General features: G+C 43.7%; 1 protein-coding gene across 3 annotated transcripts in view; it reads left to right on the plus strand.

Moving 5' to 3' along the window:
- SDK1 (sidekick cell adhesion molecule 1) overlaps positions 1–17105 on the plus strand; it is a 683598-nt gene that overhangs the window by 553841 nt on the left and 112652 nt on the right. For all 3 annotated transcript variants that reach the window (XM_019494663.2, XM_014610818.3, XM_019494664.2), the window contains exons 21-22: positions 4200–4391; positions 8854–8975. In XM_019494663.2, the coding sequence (XP_019350208.2) occupies positions 4200–4391; positions 8854–8975 (314 nt within the window). The remainder of the gene's footprint in view (positions 1–4199; positions 4392–8853; positions 8976–17105) is intronic.

Raw genomic sequence — 17105 nt, forward strand, 5'->3', positions numbered from 1 at the left:
CCTAAAGGTTCAAAAGCTTGGGCTAGGATGTTAACTTAGACGTTAGATATTAACTTAAGTATTACCTTCAATATTTACTACTTCAAAAGGCAGATGGATTTGCCTAAAGTATAAAAGTGACATTTGTAAACAGATCGTTTAGCTTGTGATTTATAACTGTAACCCCATCGTTTCTCAAAGTGTTGGGCACTTGAGCTGACTTGTGGCCGTGTTCATTATAACTAATTCACCCAGTCCCTTCAAATGGACATCAGAGTCTTCCTTAGATCCTGTCAAGCTCATTTCTGTTGTATCGTGGGTCCGGTTAAAGTGTTGCCCTCTTCTAACCGGCAAGTAGTTGCATGTTTGATATTGAGACAGGAGTGATTTTTTTGGTGAGCTAGTCTAGGCTATGACATTTTCAGTACTCCCATCACTTTAATATCTAGTCCTAGCATCTGGACTCCGCGAAGTTTGTAAAAATATTCTGGGTTTTTTCAGAATGAAAAATTCTGTGCAAGTACAGAATTATTATTAAAACTACTATTATTACTATTATTATTATGAAACGCTTTCAGTGTTGCTCTGATAATACCTTCAGGTTAATGCTGCAATTAGCAATCCACAGAGCAAATCACAGTACATTTGCTACTGCAGAACTGGTCTGATAAGGACAGGCTGCCATCTCTCAGAATGACTTGGAACACGATGGGCTGTTTTGTACACGGGGTAAATTGTTTTAGAAAGCCCGAACTCAGAAAGCCCTATTGTTTATGAGGGAATACAGACATAGGAAAAACATGCCAGGCAAGGTTTATAAGAAAGAAAAAGTTCCCCCTTACATTGCATTAGAGCTGGGAGAAAGGGGCAGCAAAATCATTCATTTCTCCGAATGGCCCAAGGCTTTATAAAATGCTGCTTGGAGATGTAAGAGTGCTTAGGAAGGCACTACTCCATCGCTTCTGCTCATTGGTATCATTTACTGTGAGTTTTTCTTAATTCTGGCTCCCGGAAGGCAAGCGAGGCGGGGAGGGGGTTGCCAGGCAGGCAGCCCGCGCTGCTAAATTGCCCGTTGCTCTCATTGTACGTTTCAGTATCTTCCTCTCTCTCTCGGTAAACTCTGATTTATGAGGGCCTGGATGTAGACGGACAGTTTGTGATTGGATGTACTGCTCTCATGTAGAGAATTTACTCCAGATCAACAGAAAATTATTTCTGAAACTCCTCCGGTCGTTAGTTTCAGTTAGACGGCGTTTTATGGAGACGGTGCAATGCCAGAGCATAAGGGAAGCTTCTATGGCACCTTTCCTCCCCTGGCTTTTACTTGGGCCAGATGAAACATGCTCTGCCCAGGCCGGTTGGAGTACCCGGCGCGCATCCCTGGCACAGACTCTGCCTGTAAAACAGAGCATTTTTACTCGCCACATGTCCCTAAGTTCTGTCCATCTGTCGGTCATCGAGGCTGAAGTGCTACTTGGGCTCGGCCGCTGGACTTCCTTTCCTTTCAGCATTGTTTTTATTTTATTTTGTCTTTGCTGATTTCATTAGGCTTTATTAATGTGCATTTTGTGCATATGTAGGGGGGTTTTTTTGTGGTTTTCATCTTCAAAAGGATACATGTAAATTGTTTTATTATTGGAATGGAACTATCCACATTAAACACTTCTTCTCTGTTCCTGCTCCAGATTGGCACTGCAGACGATAAATCTTGATGTACTTTCCCTAGCACATTTTTTTTTCCCCCCCAGTAAATAAAAGCATGGACAGTATGTGCCGAACATGCAACAAACTGGGTCTCTCTGCACGCGGAAAGTAAATTATGGAGCAGTGCTGTAGCAAAGTATGCAATGTTATGAGGTGAATCACCGTGTTTCGGTGACAAACCAATGCTTTTCAAATTGGGAATGAAAATTTCAGATTTTAGGACACCTGGAGGTGTGGTTGTTACTTCTGGAAGCAAAACTGCATTGGGAGAGCATTGCAAATCCCTTATTCATCTTTTCTCTTTAAAAAAAAAAAGAAGCTTTGTGTGTTTTAGCTTGCTTTGTGTATTTTGGGAAAAAAAAGCCTCCCTTATCGCGCACAACCTGAAGAAGGGTATGGACAGCCGTTTCTTTGTAGAGCTGCAAAGCCTCTCAGCACGTAGTGCTACAAAACCGAGAAGGTCCTCTTTGAAAGAGGTGCTATTTTGAGGTGCTTTCATCATCTTTGTATTGCTACAAACAGCCAGAATGGCTGTCCGCTTACTTCTGGTAGAGCTACAGGAGCATATTTAATGCTACAAATATAACACCTGTCCGTGGCCAAAGAAGGGAAGGAATTCAACCTACCCCACAACTCATGGGCAGACTATACAGCTGCTGTGCAGCTCCTTTCCAGCTCCCATCCCAGATGTGAATAAAGCTTTGGCAGTCTCTAGGCTGGAAATATGGCCAGTGTTTTATGCCCTCACTTCAGTGTTTTTGAATCGGAGGATCCTGCCCGGGTGCTGTGCGATTGACTCTGCCCCACCAGTCCATGCATCTTTGCTGGGACCCAACATTGTGAAGAGCCTTGATGCAGTCTTGTTCCCTTGGCCCTTCCCCCTTTGTCTATTTGGCAACAGATGCCTTCGGACTGAATCCAAAATCTGCCCTTAATTTTCTTTTTAGCACTCACCAGAGCTATAGAAAAATGACCTGTCAAGGAACAACAATTAACTCTTCACAAACATTATTGAACCCCCCCCCCCCACAACACTTCAGAGTTGTAGGGAAATGAGGGATTTAATTGAATTAATTCCTGTTTTCCAGATGGTGAATCTCAGGCACTTAAGTGACCTGGGATAAGCCATTTAGGAATTCCTGGTTTCTGTTGCAGAGCTCGGTGCCTGAAGTCACGCTTCCTCATTGAAGGAAACACTTCTCATTAAAATCACAGGACATTTTACTATTTAAATTATAAAATCGCCTTGTTATGGAAAATAGTGGTAGTTGTCTGAGTTCATCATGGGGAGGTTATGCTGAAGCGTGTGCCGTTATGGATGGCTTTCCTCTACCAGATTGATTTGTGCACAGTACAGTCAGCGGGGTTGCATTCTTGTACTCGGTTTGAAATCGCCTCCACTTCATTTGACTTCAGAAGCTCCACGTCCTTTCTTGCCCCACTCCAAATCACAGGGGAAGCAGCAACCAAGCAGACTTTTCTGACAGGGTGTCTGGAGCCTGAGGCAGTGAGGTTCAAATGGGCTGTAGGGAAAATCAGGTAACTGTTAAGAGTCATAGGCATCATAGAAAATTAAGGTTGGACAGGGTCTCAGGAGGTCATCCAGTCCAACCCCCTGTGCAGAGTGTTCAGACAAGAACAAGCAAATTCAGAGGCAGAAGCAAGCCAAGAGCCATTGGAAAATTTGTGGAAGGGAAATGGCTATAATAAAAGAGGTAAGAAAGGAAGGATTTAACAGGTTGGTTACAACAGAAGAATGTGATGGAGGCTCTCAGGACTTGTACAGATTAGGACAGTAGATAGGCTACACCAGGCTGTAGGAGAGAGGATAATGGCTCATTAAGCAGAAGAGGTGTATTGGGGGTGGGGGAGGAGAGAGTGAGGGAGAGCAGAGACCTTTTAGGTCCTGCAAGATTTCTTGTGTTCCTGCCAGGTCACTATTATCTGATTCGCAAGTATTCCTAGATCCTTGGCAATGAAAGGGGCCTCCGCCTAGAAAGAAAGTAGCTCAGCCAGGCGTAGAGATTTTTCACTCCTTGCTGGTGAGATCATTTTGTGCTCAAAGAATGGTTTCCAGTGTTTCCTCTGATTTATTTTATAGCATTCATAAATTGACATCCTACCCTTCAGAGAGAGAGAGAGATTATTCCCAAGGTTCCCAAACCTTTTCATAGTGTGCACTATATATTGATAGAAAAGCTCTTCCCCAGACACCACTTTCCCTCCCTCTTTCAATTTTATGGTCATGTGATGTCTTAGTAGCATCTCCAGGAACTGCTCGGAGGGTAAAATAGTATTAGAGAGGTTCTTAGGTATTTTTAAATGACCTTATATCAATATGTGCCTTTTTTCCCTTCTCTAAAAAGTTACCCACGCTCGGGTTGAGGCAGTAATATGTGACAAGCCAAGCCAGCTCTCTAGTGAACCTCTGAATTATTGAATAATGGTAAAATAGGAAGGAAAAACAGACAACCCTATTGTTACAGCTCCCTGACTTGTGTGTAATTGTTTTCTAGGCTACCAGGTCTCCTGGGAGGTGTACGGCAGGAATGAATCGCGTCTTGCTCGCACACTAGTCAACACAACCCTCGAGTACAAAATTACTGGTCTGTCATCTCTAACCACCTACACGATTGAGGTGGCAGCTGTGACTGGCAAAGGGACTGGTCTGGTCACCTCCTCTACCATCTCCTCTGGAGTGCCCCCAGGTTGGTAAACCTCCAGTGAAAAAGCAAAATATGTCAACTTGTCTCCTGCTGTCATTTCAAGAAAGACTGATCTCGGGTACAGTAACAACAGGGCTTTTATTTTTTAAGAACTGAGGTTCTGTACAACGTATTGTTATTCTAACATTAGCACAACAAATACTCATTGAAATGAATCATTCCTGCAAATACGAGGCTGCTTGAAACGCACAAAACAGGCAATGATGGTAGAGATGGAGGAATGAGAGCAAAAGGTAATGAAATACTTTAGAGTACCTATTAAGTTGGAGGTTGGCAGTGCTCGTTATTAAAATACTTTTTGGGGAAAAAATGGGTTGAGGTGCTCTTTAAAACGAAGATTTTCCATCTCTAAGTATTATAACTTACTTGCACTGTAAGGTATTTGGAAAATGCAGATAAAAGCATGTTTTTTTGGAAGGAAAAAAGTGAGGAGTGTTGGTTTGAGAGATCTTACAGTAAATCCGTATCCCAGAGATAGCTAGAAAGGGATGAGGGGGGGGAAATGACAGTTTTCATTGAAATACAGAAAGCCATCAAGAAGAAAGGTGGTCTGAAATGCAGCCATTCTGATTGATTTTATATTGCCTTGGAGGTGCTTAGAAAATGTGGCCCTGGGAGCCATAAAACTACTGAAGCTTCCACCTGAGCAGAGAAATGGAAAGAAATCTGGGGCAAAAGAAACGAGCAGAATTGTAAAACAATTGATTAATATCTTGACTTCCTGCCTTGGATAATTGCTATTTTTCTGTTTAAACAATTGTTCTTTTAATTGTTTTAGTTAGTGTTTTTATTCTCATTGAAAACATTTTCAAATCGCCCTTGTTCCGCTTACACATGGAAGAGAGCAGCCGAAATACGTAACAATAAGCGCATTCAAACCAGTCCAAACAAAGAGACAGTTCCCTACAACGGAGCAGATACCAGTATGTTCCTGATGAAGAGTAGTCAGACTTGTTCAGGGATGTCAGGTCCATGTGCTCTTGTGTACATAGGATCATAGGGCTGGAAGGGACCTCACTTGTTCCAGGCAGGTTCATCCCTGACTCATCCATCCCAGCCAAGTGCCTGTCTAACCTGCTTTTGAAAGCTTCCAAGCATGGAGAGTCCACAACTTCTCTAAGTAGCCTTACTCCTTTGCCTGTTCTGGGGTAAATTGGACAGCAGATTAGACAACGTCACTGCCTTGCACCATCTTGCCACTCCTGAACATAGCTGGATAAGGATTACATCCCATTTTGGCAAGTTTATTGAGCAAGCTTCCTGTGAGCAGGGCCGTCCCCCGGGTATGGCGAATTGGGGCGACTGTCCCAGGCCCCGTGCCTTGGGGGGGGTCCCACGGAGCCAGGCAGAGCAGCTGCGGCCCCTTCCGTGGAGCCCGCCTGGTGCTGGTGGCTCCTCCCCGTGCCACGGAAGAAGCATGAAGACCCCCCACCCCCCCCCACCGGGCACGGGGAGACCCCAGCCCATGCCCTGCCTGTGCGGGAGTCCCACGGGCCCCACGTGGTGTTAAGGGGGCCCCGCACAGGCTGACTTGCCACGGGCCCTGCACCTCCTTAGGGTCGACCCTGCCTCGAGCATCATGTGGGAATGAAGGAACAGATTTTCTTGCATCCTAAGCATGTAGATTAGAGAAGGCTCCTTTTTAATTCTTCATGCTCGCATGGTGCTGCATTACACATGAGTGCTGATTACAATACAGGCACTTCGCACTTGTTAGCTGCGGGTGGGGTGGAGTTTCTGTGCTGCTCAAAATTCAGTCTGCATCCATGTAGCTTCCTCCCTGGAATCTGGTTTTTGATAATTCAGATAAGAAAACATTATAAAACTCAGTCTAAACTTTCGCTGCAATCCTGTGTCTCAGACCTCTTTCTCCTGTCTAAAACACGCCTCCCCATCTCCCAAAATGTATTTAGGAAGTCTCATTGCTATGCAGAATCAGCAGAAATTGCTGAGAATTTTCCTTAAAACTACCAACATTTGCTAATGGGTTCGGTCCTGCCATCATATCACAAGAACCTCCCTCCCAGCATCTGTCTTTTACTTTCATTAATATATGCAATCTCCATACACTGTAGGTAGCTTACCTCTTCACAGGTAAGCTAACAGATGCACAGATAGACCTTGCTTAAGGTCACATAGTAATTCAGTAGCGTGGGGGTGTCAGTCATCCAGCCTCCAGTGCTGGCCCCACGTGGGGCTAATCTGAGACATGTTCCCCCTCCCCACCCAGCCTCATGCCAGATTCAGTGCCTGTAGTGCCCACTCTGGCCAGTCCAGGACTGTGCACATGTGATGCCCACTCTGCTTGGTCTGGGATGCAAGTTGCACATAGCACTCTGTTCAGTCATTCCAGGTGGGCATCATATGCAGCATGGGGCCTGGACTGGGCATTGCATGCACTGGATCTGGCATGTGGAGGAGCAGGCTCTGTGGGTTCCCCACATGCCAGATCCAGTACCTGCTCTAGCCAGTTTGTGACTGCACTGCATGCAGCACTCAGTCCAGCCAGTCTGGAACCCACACTGCATGTTGTGTCCACCCTGGATTGGCTGGAGCAAGTGCTGCATGTGGCTCAAGTCCTGATCCAGCCAGAGCAGGTGCGCAGGGCTGGATCCAGAACTTGGCGGGGAAGGGGGCCCAGAGGCCCAGTGTGGCCCATGAGCTGACTTCATGCCATTCTTCCAGCCCATGGATCAGTCCTGGGCCACTCACCAGGGCCAGATGGGTTTGACAACCCAGCACTAACTGGAAAGGGCAATCTAGTTTCTTGACTGTAAGCATCAAGCTGCGCCTCTTGATCATATGTGAACTGCTTGTTGTGATTCTAAATGAGATGCTCGAAGCAGGGACCCATCGTTTCTATCTCCTCTGCAGACAGTACTGTGCATGTATATATTGCAAGATAAATAAAAGCCCCATATTTAACTGTGTTTGTCTATGGGGAAAAAGACACTGGGCATGCCTACAGATGCATTTAAGCGTGCCTAAATTTAATGCACATTAGCTTAATGCTAAGTAAGCGGGTTTAGGCAGGCATCTGTCTACACATGCAGGTATTAAAGTGCATTAATGCTGTGTATGGACTGACTTGGGACTAAAGCATTAATGCTGTGTATGGACGGACTTGGGACACACACAGCGTTAATGTGCTTTAGCACATCTACATGTTCATTAATACACTTTAACTATTAGCGCTGAAATTTGATACCTGCATTTGCAGGTGTCAGATTTAGATGAAAATAGTAGGCCTGTGCAAAGCAGCTAGTATTTGCTTCGGATTCGGATTTGGCCGATTCAAGGGACAGTGATTTGATTCAGTGATTCGAATCACTGCCCCAATCGATTCGGCTGAATCTGATTTGGAGATTCAGCTCCTGCCAAATCTCCTAACTGCCCAGGCCAGGCCCATCCCCCGCCCACCCCAGCTCTTGGCACTTTGGAAAAGAAAAGGCCCGACTCACCAGGTGCTGCCAGGTAGGGGGCAGTCCCCACTGCCCCACTCTGGACGAGCCCTCCAACAACCCCCCCCCCCCACTCCCCCAGCCAACCTCATGGCTGCTCCACCTGCACCCTTTAAGAAAAAAAAATGCAAGAAAAAACCCTGGACTCACCATTCCTGCTGGTGGGGGGTGATCCCCACTTCCCCCCACTGCCCCACACCATGGGGGGGCTCTGCATGAGCCCCCCAAAGCCCTGAGGCCACAGCAGGAGTGATGAGTACCAGGGCTTTTCTTGTTCTGTTTTTTTTTTCTTAAAGGGCCAGAGCTGGGGTGGGCAGGACAGCCATGGGGGGCTGGGACAGTCGGGGGGGCATGGCAGGGGGCTTGTGCAGAGTCCCCCACATGGCGGGGGGCAGTGGGGATCGCCCCCGGCGCCCAACAGCACCCAGTGAGTCGGGGCTTTTTTTTAAAGCACCGGGGGCTGGAGCAGGCAGGGCAGCCATGGGCAGGGGCTGGGGGCTGGCCCCCCATGGTTCCCTCCCCCAGCCCCATCTCTCCTGCCCCCTGCTTACCAGCTTGGAGTCGGCTGCAGCTCCCTGCTCCAGCCACCAGGGACTGCCCGCATCATCAAAGCTCTCTGAATCTTTTCCGAAGATTCAGAGAGGTTTGAATTGATTTGGACCTTTTAATTGATCCCCTGATTCGCTTCAGATTCAGAGATTCGGCCACCGAATTGGACCGAATCTCCTCCGAATCGAATCATCTCCCAAAGCTTCACACAGCCCTAGCAAATAACCTAAATTTGCCATTTTTAATGCGTATTAAGGGTGCACACATGTAGATGTTAATTTAGGTTAATGCACATTAAAGCATCACATGTAAACACACCCACTGACTCAAGTTTAGGTGACCCCATACTAACTGCCAAGATACTGCCGTGTAGATTTGTGCCTCAAACCCAAAGTATTTCTACACTTCCTTAATGTACATTTCAATTTCTCTAGAACTTCCTGGAGCCCCATCCAATCTAGTGATTTCCAACATCAGTCCTCGTTCGGCCACGCTTCAGTTCCGGCCCGGCTACGATGGCAAAACCTCGACCTCTAAATGGATAGTGGAAGGGCAGGTATGTACCCGACAAAAATCCGTTGATGAGCTTCCACCTCAGTAATAGACCACTCAGGTTTTGCACTGTTATTTGGACTGAATTTTTGATCAACTGCAGATCATGGGCAAATGACCTGTGGACTAATTACTCAACTTCGGACAGAAAGCAGAGGCTGAAACACAAGAGCATTCAGAAAGATAAGTGAACAAATCACACTGCTGAGACAGAGGAAGAGAGGGATCTGTGTATATTAACTTGTGTTCACAAGGCAAAAGAGAAAAATAATAAAGGGATCTAGGGAGCAAAGTGAAGGTTTTATTATGTGGTTCCAAAGATACATAACATAATAACGGAGGTTCCATCCTTTCAATAATTCACACAGGTTTTTGGAAGGGGCGTTTGCGTGTTCAGGAGAACGTAAAAGAGAACATAAACTAAACAACATCACCGTATTTGAAGTCCAGATTTTTCAAAACATTTTAGTTAGAGCAACCTAATTTCAGTTTCCAAATCAGGTGCAACACCTGTGGTTATTAGCTTATCAGTCACAACAGAAAAGTCCAGGCTGAATTGCCTTATACAGTATACTCCCCATTGTTCGTGAGATTGAGTATACTTCCGTTATCTCGTAATGAAATGTACCAAGGTTCCCCATCCAGGTCTTTAGATATGAATAGGATGGATTCTCTTCTTCATTTTGTTTTAAACAGTATCCCTCTTTGTTTCTGTCATTATGCCGAGGAGGAAATATACATTCCTCATTTGTTCTCCTGACAGATGAGTTGTGCTTCTTCCTTTCCACCCACAGATCTTTATAAATAATATAATCTGTTTCTAAGACCAAATGCTGGACTTTTTAAATCAGAATCACTCCTGCAGACACGTTGATACAGTTGCTTCACTTGGTAATGATATTGTCAAGAACAAGTTGGTACATTCTGTACCATTTACATGGACGTGATTGCATATGACAGAATTGAAATCCTGGAAGGCAGTGGATTGGCACCTCCTGAACAGCATCTTTTTTCCCCCAAGAGTGTCATATTGATACTGATGGGAGTTTGGTAATCCTGGAACTGCAGGAAATACATGATATCACCAAACTGTATCTGCTATAGGTACAGACCTGAATGACTTAAACCAGAGGAGGTGCTGGAGTTGGATGAAACAAAAGGACTAGTGGATGCACTAAAATGCAGATCAACCAACTGTTGTCCCCCGTGGAAGAGGAGCATAGCAAGAGTAACCTCATGCTGCTGTGCAGTTGGGGAAGATTTCCTTCTCCTGTGCTCAGAATCCCTCCTCTTGCACCACATTCAGCTACTTGCTCTGAGCACTGGAGGTGGCGGGGTGCCCATAAAGACTTGAAAACTCTAGGCTGTAGCAGTTAGCCAAAATTCAGTCCGCTAGGGGTCATTCAGGTTAGATGCAGAAACGATGCTCAAGAAGGTGTCTTTGAGGAAACGCTGTTTATTTAAGACTATACGAAGTCCTGTGTCCTGGATCACAGCTGGAGAGTTTCTTCGCTCACAGCATCAAGCCCCTTTCAACCGACACTCAGCCCTAAAGTGCTGTCCGTGTTTTTTTCCATGTTCCACCCACCGTGTTTCTGGGCCGGGATCCAGTACTTCCTTGCTGCTTTCGTTCTCTACTTCTGTGGTCCTCCTGGCTCTTTCACAGATGCACAAGTTTTCACAAGCTAATAGCCAACAAAACACCTCCACAAAGATGTGCTTTTCATGTTCTGGGCAGAGACACGTGCCGCTTTTGGGATGAAGGCCACTATTGTGTCAGCCATCTGGTTGCCTTAAGGCACTTAACTGTTTCTTACAACTATATTAAAGGAAGAATAGTGATTAAACCCAACTCATAATACCGCGGTACTATCAAAAAGCCAACCTAGAAGTTATTTTTCATATTTTTCATCCCATCACTGATCCACCTTTCGTTTTTGATAGCGCTGTATTTATGGACCCGGGCATTTTTAATTCCAGCATTCTGTTAAAAAATCCAAGACAGCAAGGGATGTTTTCTGTCTGAGATTTATCATTCATGATTTACCAAAGGAACAGTTCCAGTCACTGGCACATCTGCTGAAAGCCCGGGCTACACTGGTGCCGTGACATGGAAACAATCGCTGCTTTAAAAATAGAAATCACTGGTCCGAGCAAGACTTTTTCGTTATTAGCTGCCTCTGGCTTTGTATGAGCTGAGCACAGCTCCTCCTTGCTTCCCATGTTGTGGTGTTTGACTTTTCAGGGGCTCAGATTTCAGGCAGTGTTTTTCCTCCATCCTCTCTTTGCGAATGCATATAGACACTGCCAATGGTTTGCAGGTCTGAAGTTAGTCCTGTGTTTTACCAGCTCTAGTCAAACTTGGGCATCTGATTTTGGACAAAGCAAAAGGTGCTTTGAAGTGTCGTTGTTTTAACATCTGAGGACAGTAATATCTGTTGTACCAGAACCGTTGAGTTGCATTCCTCAGAATAAAATTAAAAACCACTTGATGTTTGTTAGTGCATCATAGCAATATAGTAGCTGCTGTAGCTACAAAGGTATTTAGAGTATTGTAAAGCCCCATTGCAAAGGGAATGGATGATTCTGACCGGAGATTGGAGAGCAAGGATTACACCCATGTCTACATGAGTCAGGAAGTCTTTGACCGTAACCCTTTCCAAAACTGTGGAGCAGCACAGGGAATAGCCTCCATTGGCCGGCAGGTTGAAGAAAACATGCTGTATTTTATAAAGACATAATATAGCTTGCTTTCTCCCTGGAAAAGCAGGGGAACTAAGTCATAATCACCACATGTGGCAACACCAAATGCACTGTCCCTTCTTGCAGACTTATGGCAAAGCATGCTTAAGTCCTCACACGTGGACCTGCCTGCAGCAGAAATGATTTTTTTTATTTTTTCCTATATTGAGGAAATATATTGGTTGAGTCTTACCAGTTCCAGAATGCATTCAACTCACTGTTGGATAAGTGACATTTTTAATGTCTGAAAGCTCATGAATTTTTGAGATTCATAAGCTACTCCTAATTTCCCCCAGTGAATAAGAGAGCAGAATCTGTCCCTTTTATTCTGCTTCCAGCAGGTACTTAGCTATTGCACCATAAAATCTCTTTGCATTGTTTTGATCATAAAGATGCCTTATAGACTTCTGAAGAGGTATATTAAAAGATATTTAATGCTAATTTTTCTCCATTCTATACAGGTAGGCCCACAGTACTAAAACAAACTGAATTTTCAAACTTTGGAGTACCCCCCCCCCCCCAAAAAAAAAGCAGTAGTGGCATTTAAAAGTATGCGTAAAATATCTTTCCTATAAAATATGTGTCATAATCAAGATGGAGAAGGGCATGTGAGGGCTGTGAGGGTTTTATTGATGCTTTTTTAGAGTGACCTGCTCTAATGTTCACATGGATTTGCCACTCACAAGTAACGCAGTCATCCTAAACTCCTGTCCATAAATCCCTATATATTACTACACACCATTCTGTGCTCCCAGATATATTCTGTACATCCTATATAAATTGTATGCACGCTGCAGACTTTTTTGGCAGCCTACAACCAAAAATACATTTTTGGATCCTTGCAGTTGTTCACTGTTATTTCATAAGCAAGTCTTGCCAGGCTACAATCCAGTTTCATTGTATTCTCGTCTCTTGAATTTCCTGGATCTCTGACAAGAGTCATGTGTAAGTGGCACAATCACAAAGGTGTTGTAGCGGGTATTTTGTCCACCACTTCAAAAGTTTCAGGCGCTGATTCTGAAGTTACATTACCATCTGGTGGCATCAATCATGCTGTCATATTGTGAGTAAAAGACTTGCAGCAAGGTATAAAGTCTCTTGGGGAGAAGTGTTGCAGGGTCTCAGAACAGTTGGTGTACATATTACATGTGCTACGATTTAGAGAGCTCACTTAAAAGCTTGTACTGATTTGAGAGTCTTTTCCTAAATATGCTATGAAGGATATTGGCAAAACTGGAGAAAAAGATTTCCAACCCAGCAGACTCTTTAAAGTGCCATCACTATATTTAGATACAATAACTGAGCTTGGAATGAAATGGTAACTTTAAGCGTAGCTTTATCTCATTTCATGGGTTAAGTCAAAGCCTCAATGTCAATGGCACTATTAGGATTCATCCATTGTACAAGGTGCTTCTCTTGATGTTGTTTTCACTTTAGAGCTTGGCAAATAAAGTGCCTGAAACTCAGACAATTTTATGCTTTTGCCAATCTTTAAATCAAAAATGGCTGGATCAATTTAAACACTTTTGTAAGGAAAAAAAAGTGCATCCGGGCCGACAACCTACATACCAAATTTCATCCACGAGTGTTTTAAAAAGACAGAGTTATAAACCTCTCTAATGCAAACTCTAACAGACCCTGAACTACAGCAGAATTAATGCTGGGGGCCACTACGTCACATAAAAACACTTTTCATTTACAATGGTTAATACTTGATGACCATTCGCAGGCTTAGAACCATTTCTGCCCTTCGTCTTGGTAGTTCTTGTAAAGGGGAAGAGATAAAACACCACTGCTTTTGCCTTCCACTATTTAATGACCATGTGCTGAAAATATTTCTCCTAAAAATTAGAAGTGTGACACCACCATGCTCCTTTATAGTGCTTTTCAGCAGGAGATTTCACAACACTTCATAATGGAGATAAGCATTATTATTGTCTTCATCCTACAGTTTGGGAGACTAAGACGCAGGGCATGGGTACTATTCTTCATTGTCTGAATTTTGATTCTGCAGGAAGGCATTATCCTTCTCATGATAATTCCCTGTGCAGAAGATTTTGGAAAGGGTACAGAGCCCTAAACATTTAGCTCTTCGGTCAGAATGGACTCGCTGGGTATTGGTAGTGTTTGTCTCCAGCTGGGATTATGGCCCCATTGTTCTGGGCACTATTCCAATGCAAAGTGTTAAGCAGTCCCTGCCTTGAAGAGGTTGCAAGCTTAGAGTAGCAGAGAAGTCTGCAGAGTGCATTGCAAACAGATGCTGTTCACATCCTTTTCCTGACACGGCATCCTCATGTATACACATGTGCATCTGTTGCAAAATGAGCCCTTTCCTGGGGTTGGTCTGTACTGGTATCTGAAAACACAGCAACAAAACCTTAGCTTTATTCTATTCATAGCTATTCCTAGAGGACTTTTTCCACCCCTGCCTCTGCCCTTAGTTCTGTTTGCCTCAGGGAGATCCTTTTATAGTCCTCTGTTTGAAGCTGATAAGACCCCTCTGATCTGACATGAGTGTTTCAGCTAATATAACTGCATCTCTGAGCAGGATCCAGAAACCTGAGACCCAGTTACAGACATCAAAACAGGTCCATGCAAGAGTCCACCTGTGAAGGGTCTCCTAGCAGCCTGATTCCCGAGACTATTGCTAGATAGATAAAGAAATCTGTATTTAATTAACACTGGCCTCAAAGTCTTTGTACCTGTGTCTTGAAGGTCACAAGATGTATCAAGTAAGTTCCATCTCTTCGTTCATCCACAATGTCCTCATGTGATGCCAGAGATGGGCAGGGGGATGGGCAGGTTTCCACAAAAGAGAGTTCTCTGAGTCTCCGTTATGTGTTTTTCTTCAAGTTTTGCCTAGTGATGCAACCATGTTTCTGCAGTAGTTTTGCTTCTGCTTCCCCTCCCATCCCACCTTTTAGCAGGGAATGGGTGTAAAGAGAGGTTAATAATTACTGTCTGCACAGCCATTCTGCGTGTTGCCTCCAAGGCCCTGAAGCAGGTAGCATGCCACCTGTTACCCAGCTGGTGTTCGAGTGAGGGATCTTCTCGTGTGCCAGACTTGTCTGGGGCCTGCCGTCTCCTCATTGCCTGCGCCAATCGTCTTACCTAATGGAGAAAGCTTTGTTCCGACATGAGCTATCACTTGGGACAGCCTTTCTGGGGCTTGCCAAGGTCTTAGATGCACAGAAACCTTTACCGTTACCCAATCAGCAAAGTCTCTTAATGTGTCCAGCTTCACAGCCAGCTGGTAAATGCATATCTGCAAAACAGGAAGAGAATTGGACTTTTCTCAAGCTTTATTCAATGTCAACCGTTCCCAGATTCTCAAGGGTCTCTGGGTGGAACCATGTGGTCCTTAATGTGTATTAATGACCTGCCTGCTGCTGCACATCGATTGAAACATGTGGCTGTGGGCTTTTTTTGTCCTTTATTTTTCCTATACAAAAAAAAATAATAATAAAAAAAAAAAATATATATATATATATAAAATATATATATATATATTTTGCCTTCCACTATTTACTGACCATGTGCTGAAAATATTTCTCCTAAAAATTAGAAGTGTGACACCACCATGCTCCTTTATAGTGCTATATAATATAAATTATATTTATATTATTATTATTATTTATACTTTATAGTACTATATATATAAATATATATATTTTTTTTTTTTTTTTTAAGATCCATTATTCTAAAGGTTTTAAAAGATGACTCTAACTTTCCTGCTGCTTGCAGAAAGGAATTTTGCTCCCCAGATTTTTACCACGCAATTTGAGGTGATGCAGTTCAGAGCCAAGAGCCAGGCACAAAGAACCATTTATTACAAAATTAATCAAAAACGCCTTTCATCAGAGTATTTTCAGCTTCTGTCATCAAAAAAATTGACCTCCTCCCCACTGTTTTTGTTTTTTTTTTCTTTCCATCAGACATTTGTTCTGTGGGCTCAGTCAAGGGCTGTTTATGTTATCATGCAGATAGGACTCGAGGGATATTTTCCCTAAGCTCCTGGATTTATTTTCAGCTACATTTCTTTTGGTATGCAATTATCATTGACATCCATGAGGCTGGCCTTGGCTATTTGAAAGACCTCTCCTCCCTCCATAGTCACATCCCTCCATGAAAACTGTCCTCCACCAAAAAGAGCACAATATCAGTTATCTTCAGAATCAGATACACAACTCATTTCTTCAACTTAATATTCCCTTAATAATTCCTTCACACACAGGCATAGAAACATGCATTATACCAATTCAGATGCAAGCAAGAAACCAAAGCATTTATCAATGAATCAAGCTGCTTCTCCTATTGGACGAGAAAAAATGAGACATTTTTTCCCTATTTCAGATACTAAAGAGTATTGTGATGGAGCCATACATGGGCAGACATAGGATTTTGGAAAGGGAGGTATACATGGTGTGGTGCATTCTCACATATAATACGACACACATTTTTCTCCAGGTAAAAAGAAACTAAAAGCCTTACTAATAATGCTGAGGATTGGAACTTTGTTATTCAGTTTAAGATTGAAGTAAAAACAAATATAACTTTATGGGAATTTGTATTAATTTGCTATGTCACACACTATGAAGTTAGGCAAAAAATATCAGAAGATGTGGTCTCTTTAGTCCTGTTGTCATTAGAATTAAGTGTACATCTCTTCTATCCTCATAAAACAAAATCAAGCCTTCTTGAGCATCTTGACAGGTCATCTAATGCTTCACTGAGTTACTGGAATATCCAAACCTGCGTTAATGTTCACCTCAGTTACTGTTTCCACAACTAAGTTAATGGTTTTAGCTAGCGTTCAAAGTAGCTCGCAGGGCTGTGAGATAGGAGCTATGTTGCAAGGAGTAGCTAACAGACAGCAGAACTGGAGAAGAAAGAATCACTTGATTAGTGAAACGTTAAGACCATTAAAAGAGGAAAGAGGGTTGATAACGCCTGTGGAATGACGAGTTTAGAAGGAATCTGGTACATTATAATAAAACATGAAGTCAAGTGACTCTTTGAATTCTGCCTGAATAGAAATGCCACTGCCCCTGCCAGGCACTTGGTGGACCGGATGCCAAAGGGGCTACAACTGCAACACTTTGCCTCCCCAGCCCCCAGATCTGCCCCTGGGATCTTGGCAATGTAGACTGGTATATAATGGCCTGCGAGTGGCTATAAGCATACTGAGTAATATAACTGGACTGCATACTTCCCTCACAGAGTGAGGCAAAGGTCTTCCTTGTTCAAGGAAGGGTGAATGGAATAGAGAATTCCTCTAGAGTCTTAGCGTGAATGAGATTTGTCTATCTGAGAGCTTCTCTGTTACTCCCTTCCTGAAACTTTAAACTAATATATGCCCCTTCCAGAATTTCTCTTTTGGCTCCTCCAAGAC

The sequence above is a fragment of the Alligator mississippiensis genome, chromosome 13, assembly GCF_030867095.1.
Source record: "Alligator mississippiensis isolate rAllMis1 chromosome 13, rAllMis1, whole genome shotgun sequence".
NCBI classification, from domain to species: domain Eukaryota; kingdom Metazoa; phylum Chordata; order Crocodylia; family Alligatoridae; genus Alligator; species Alligator mississippiensis.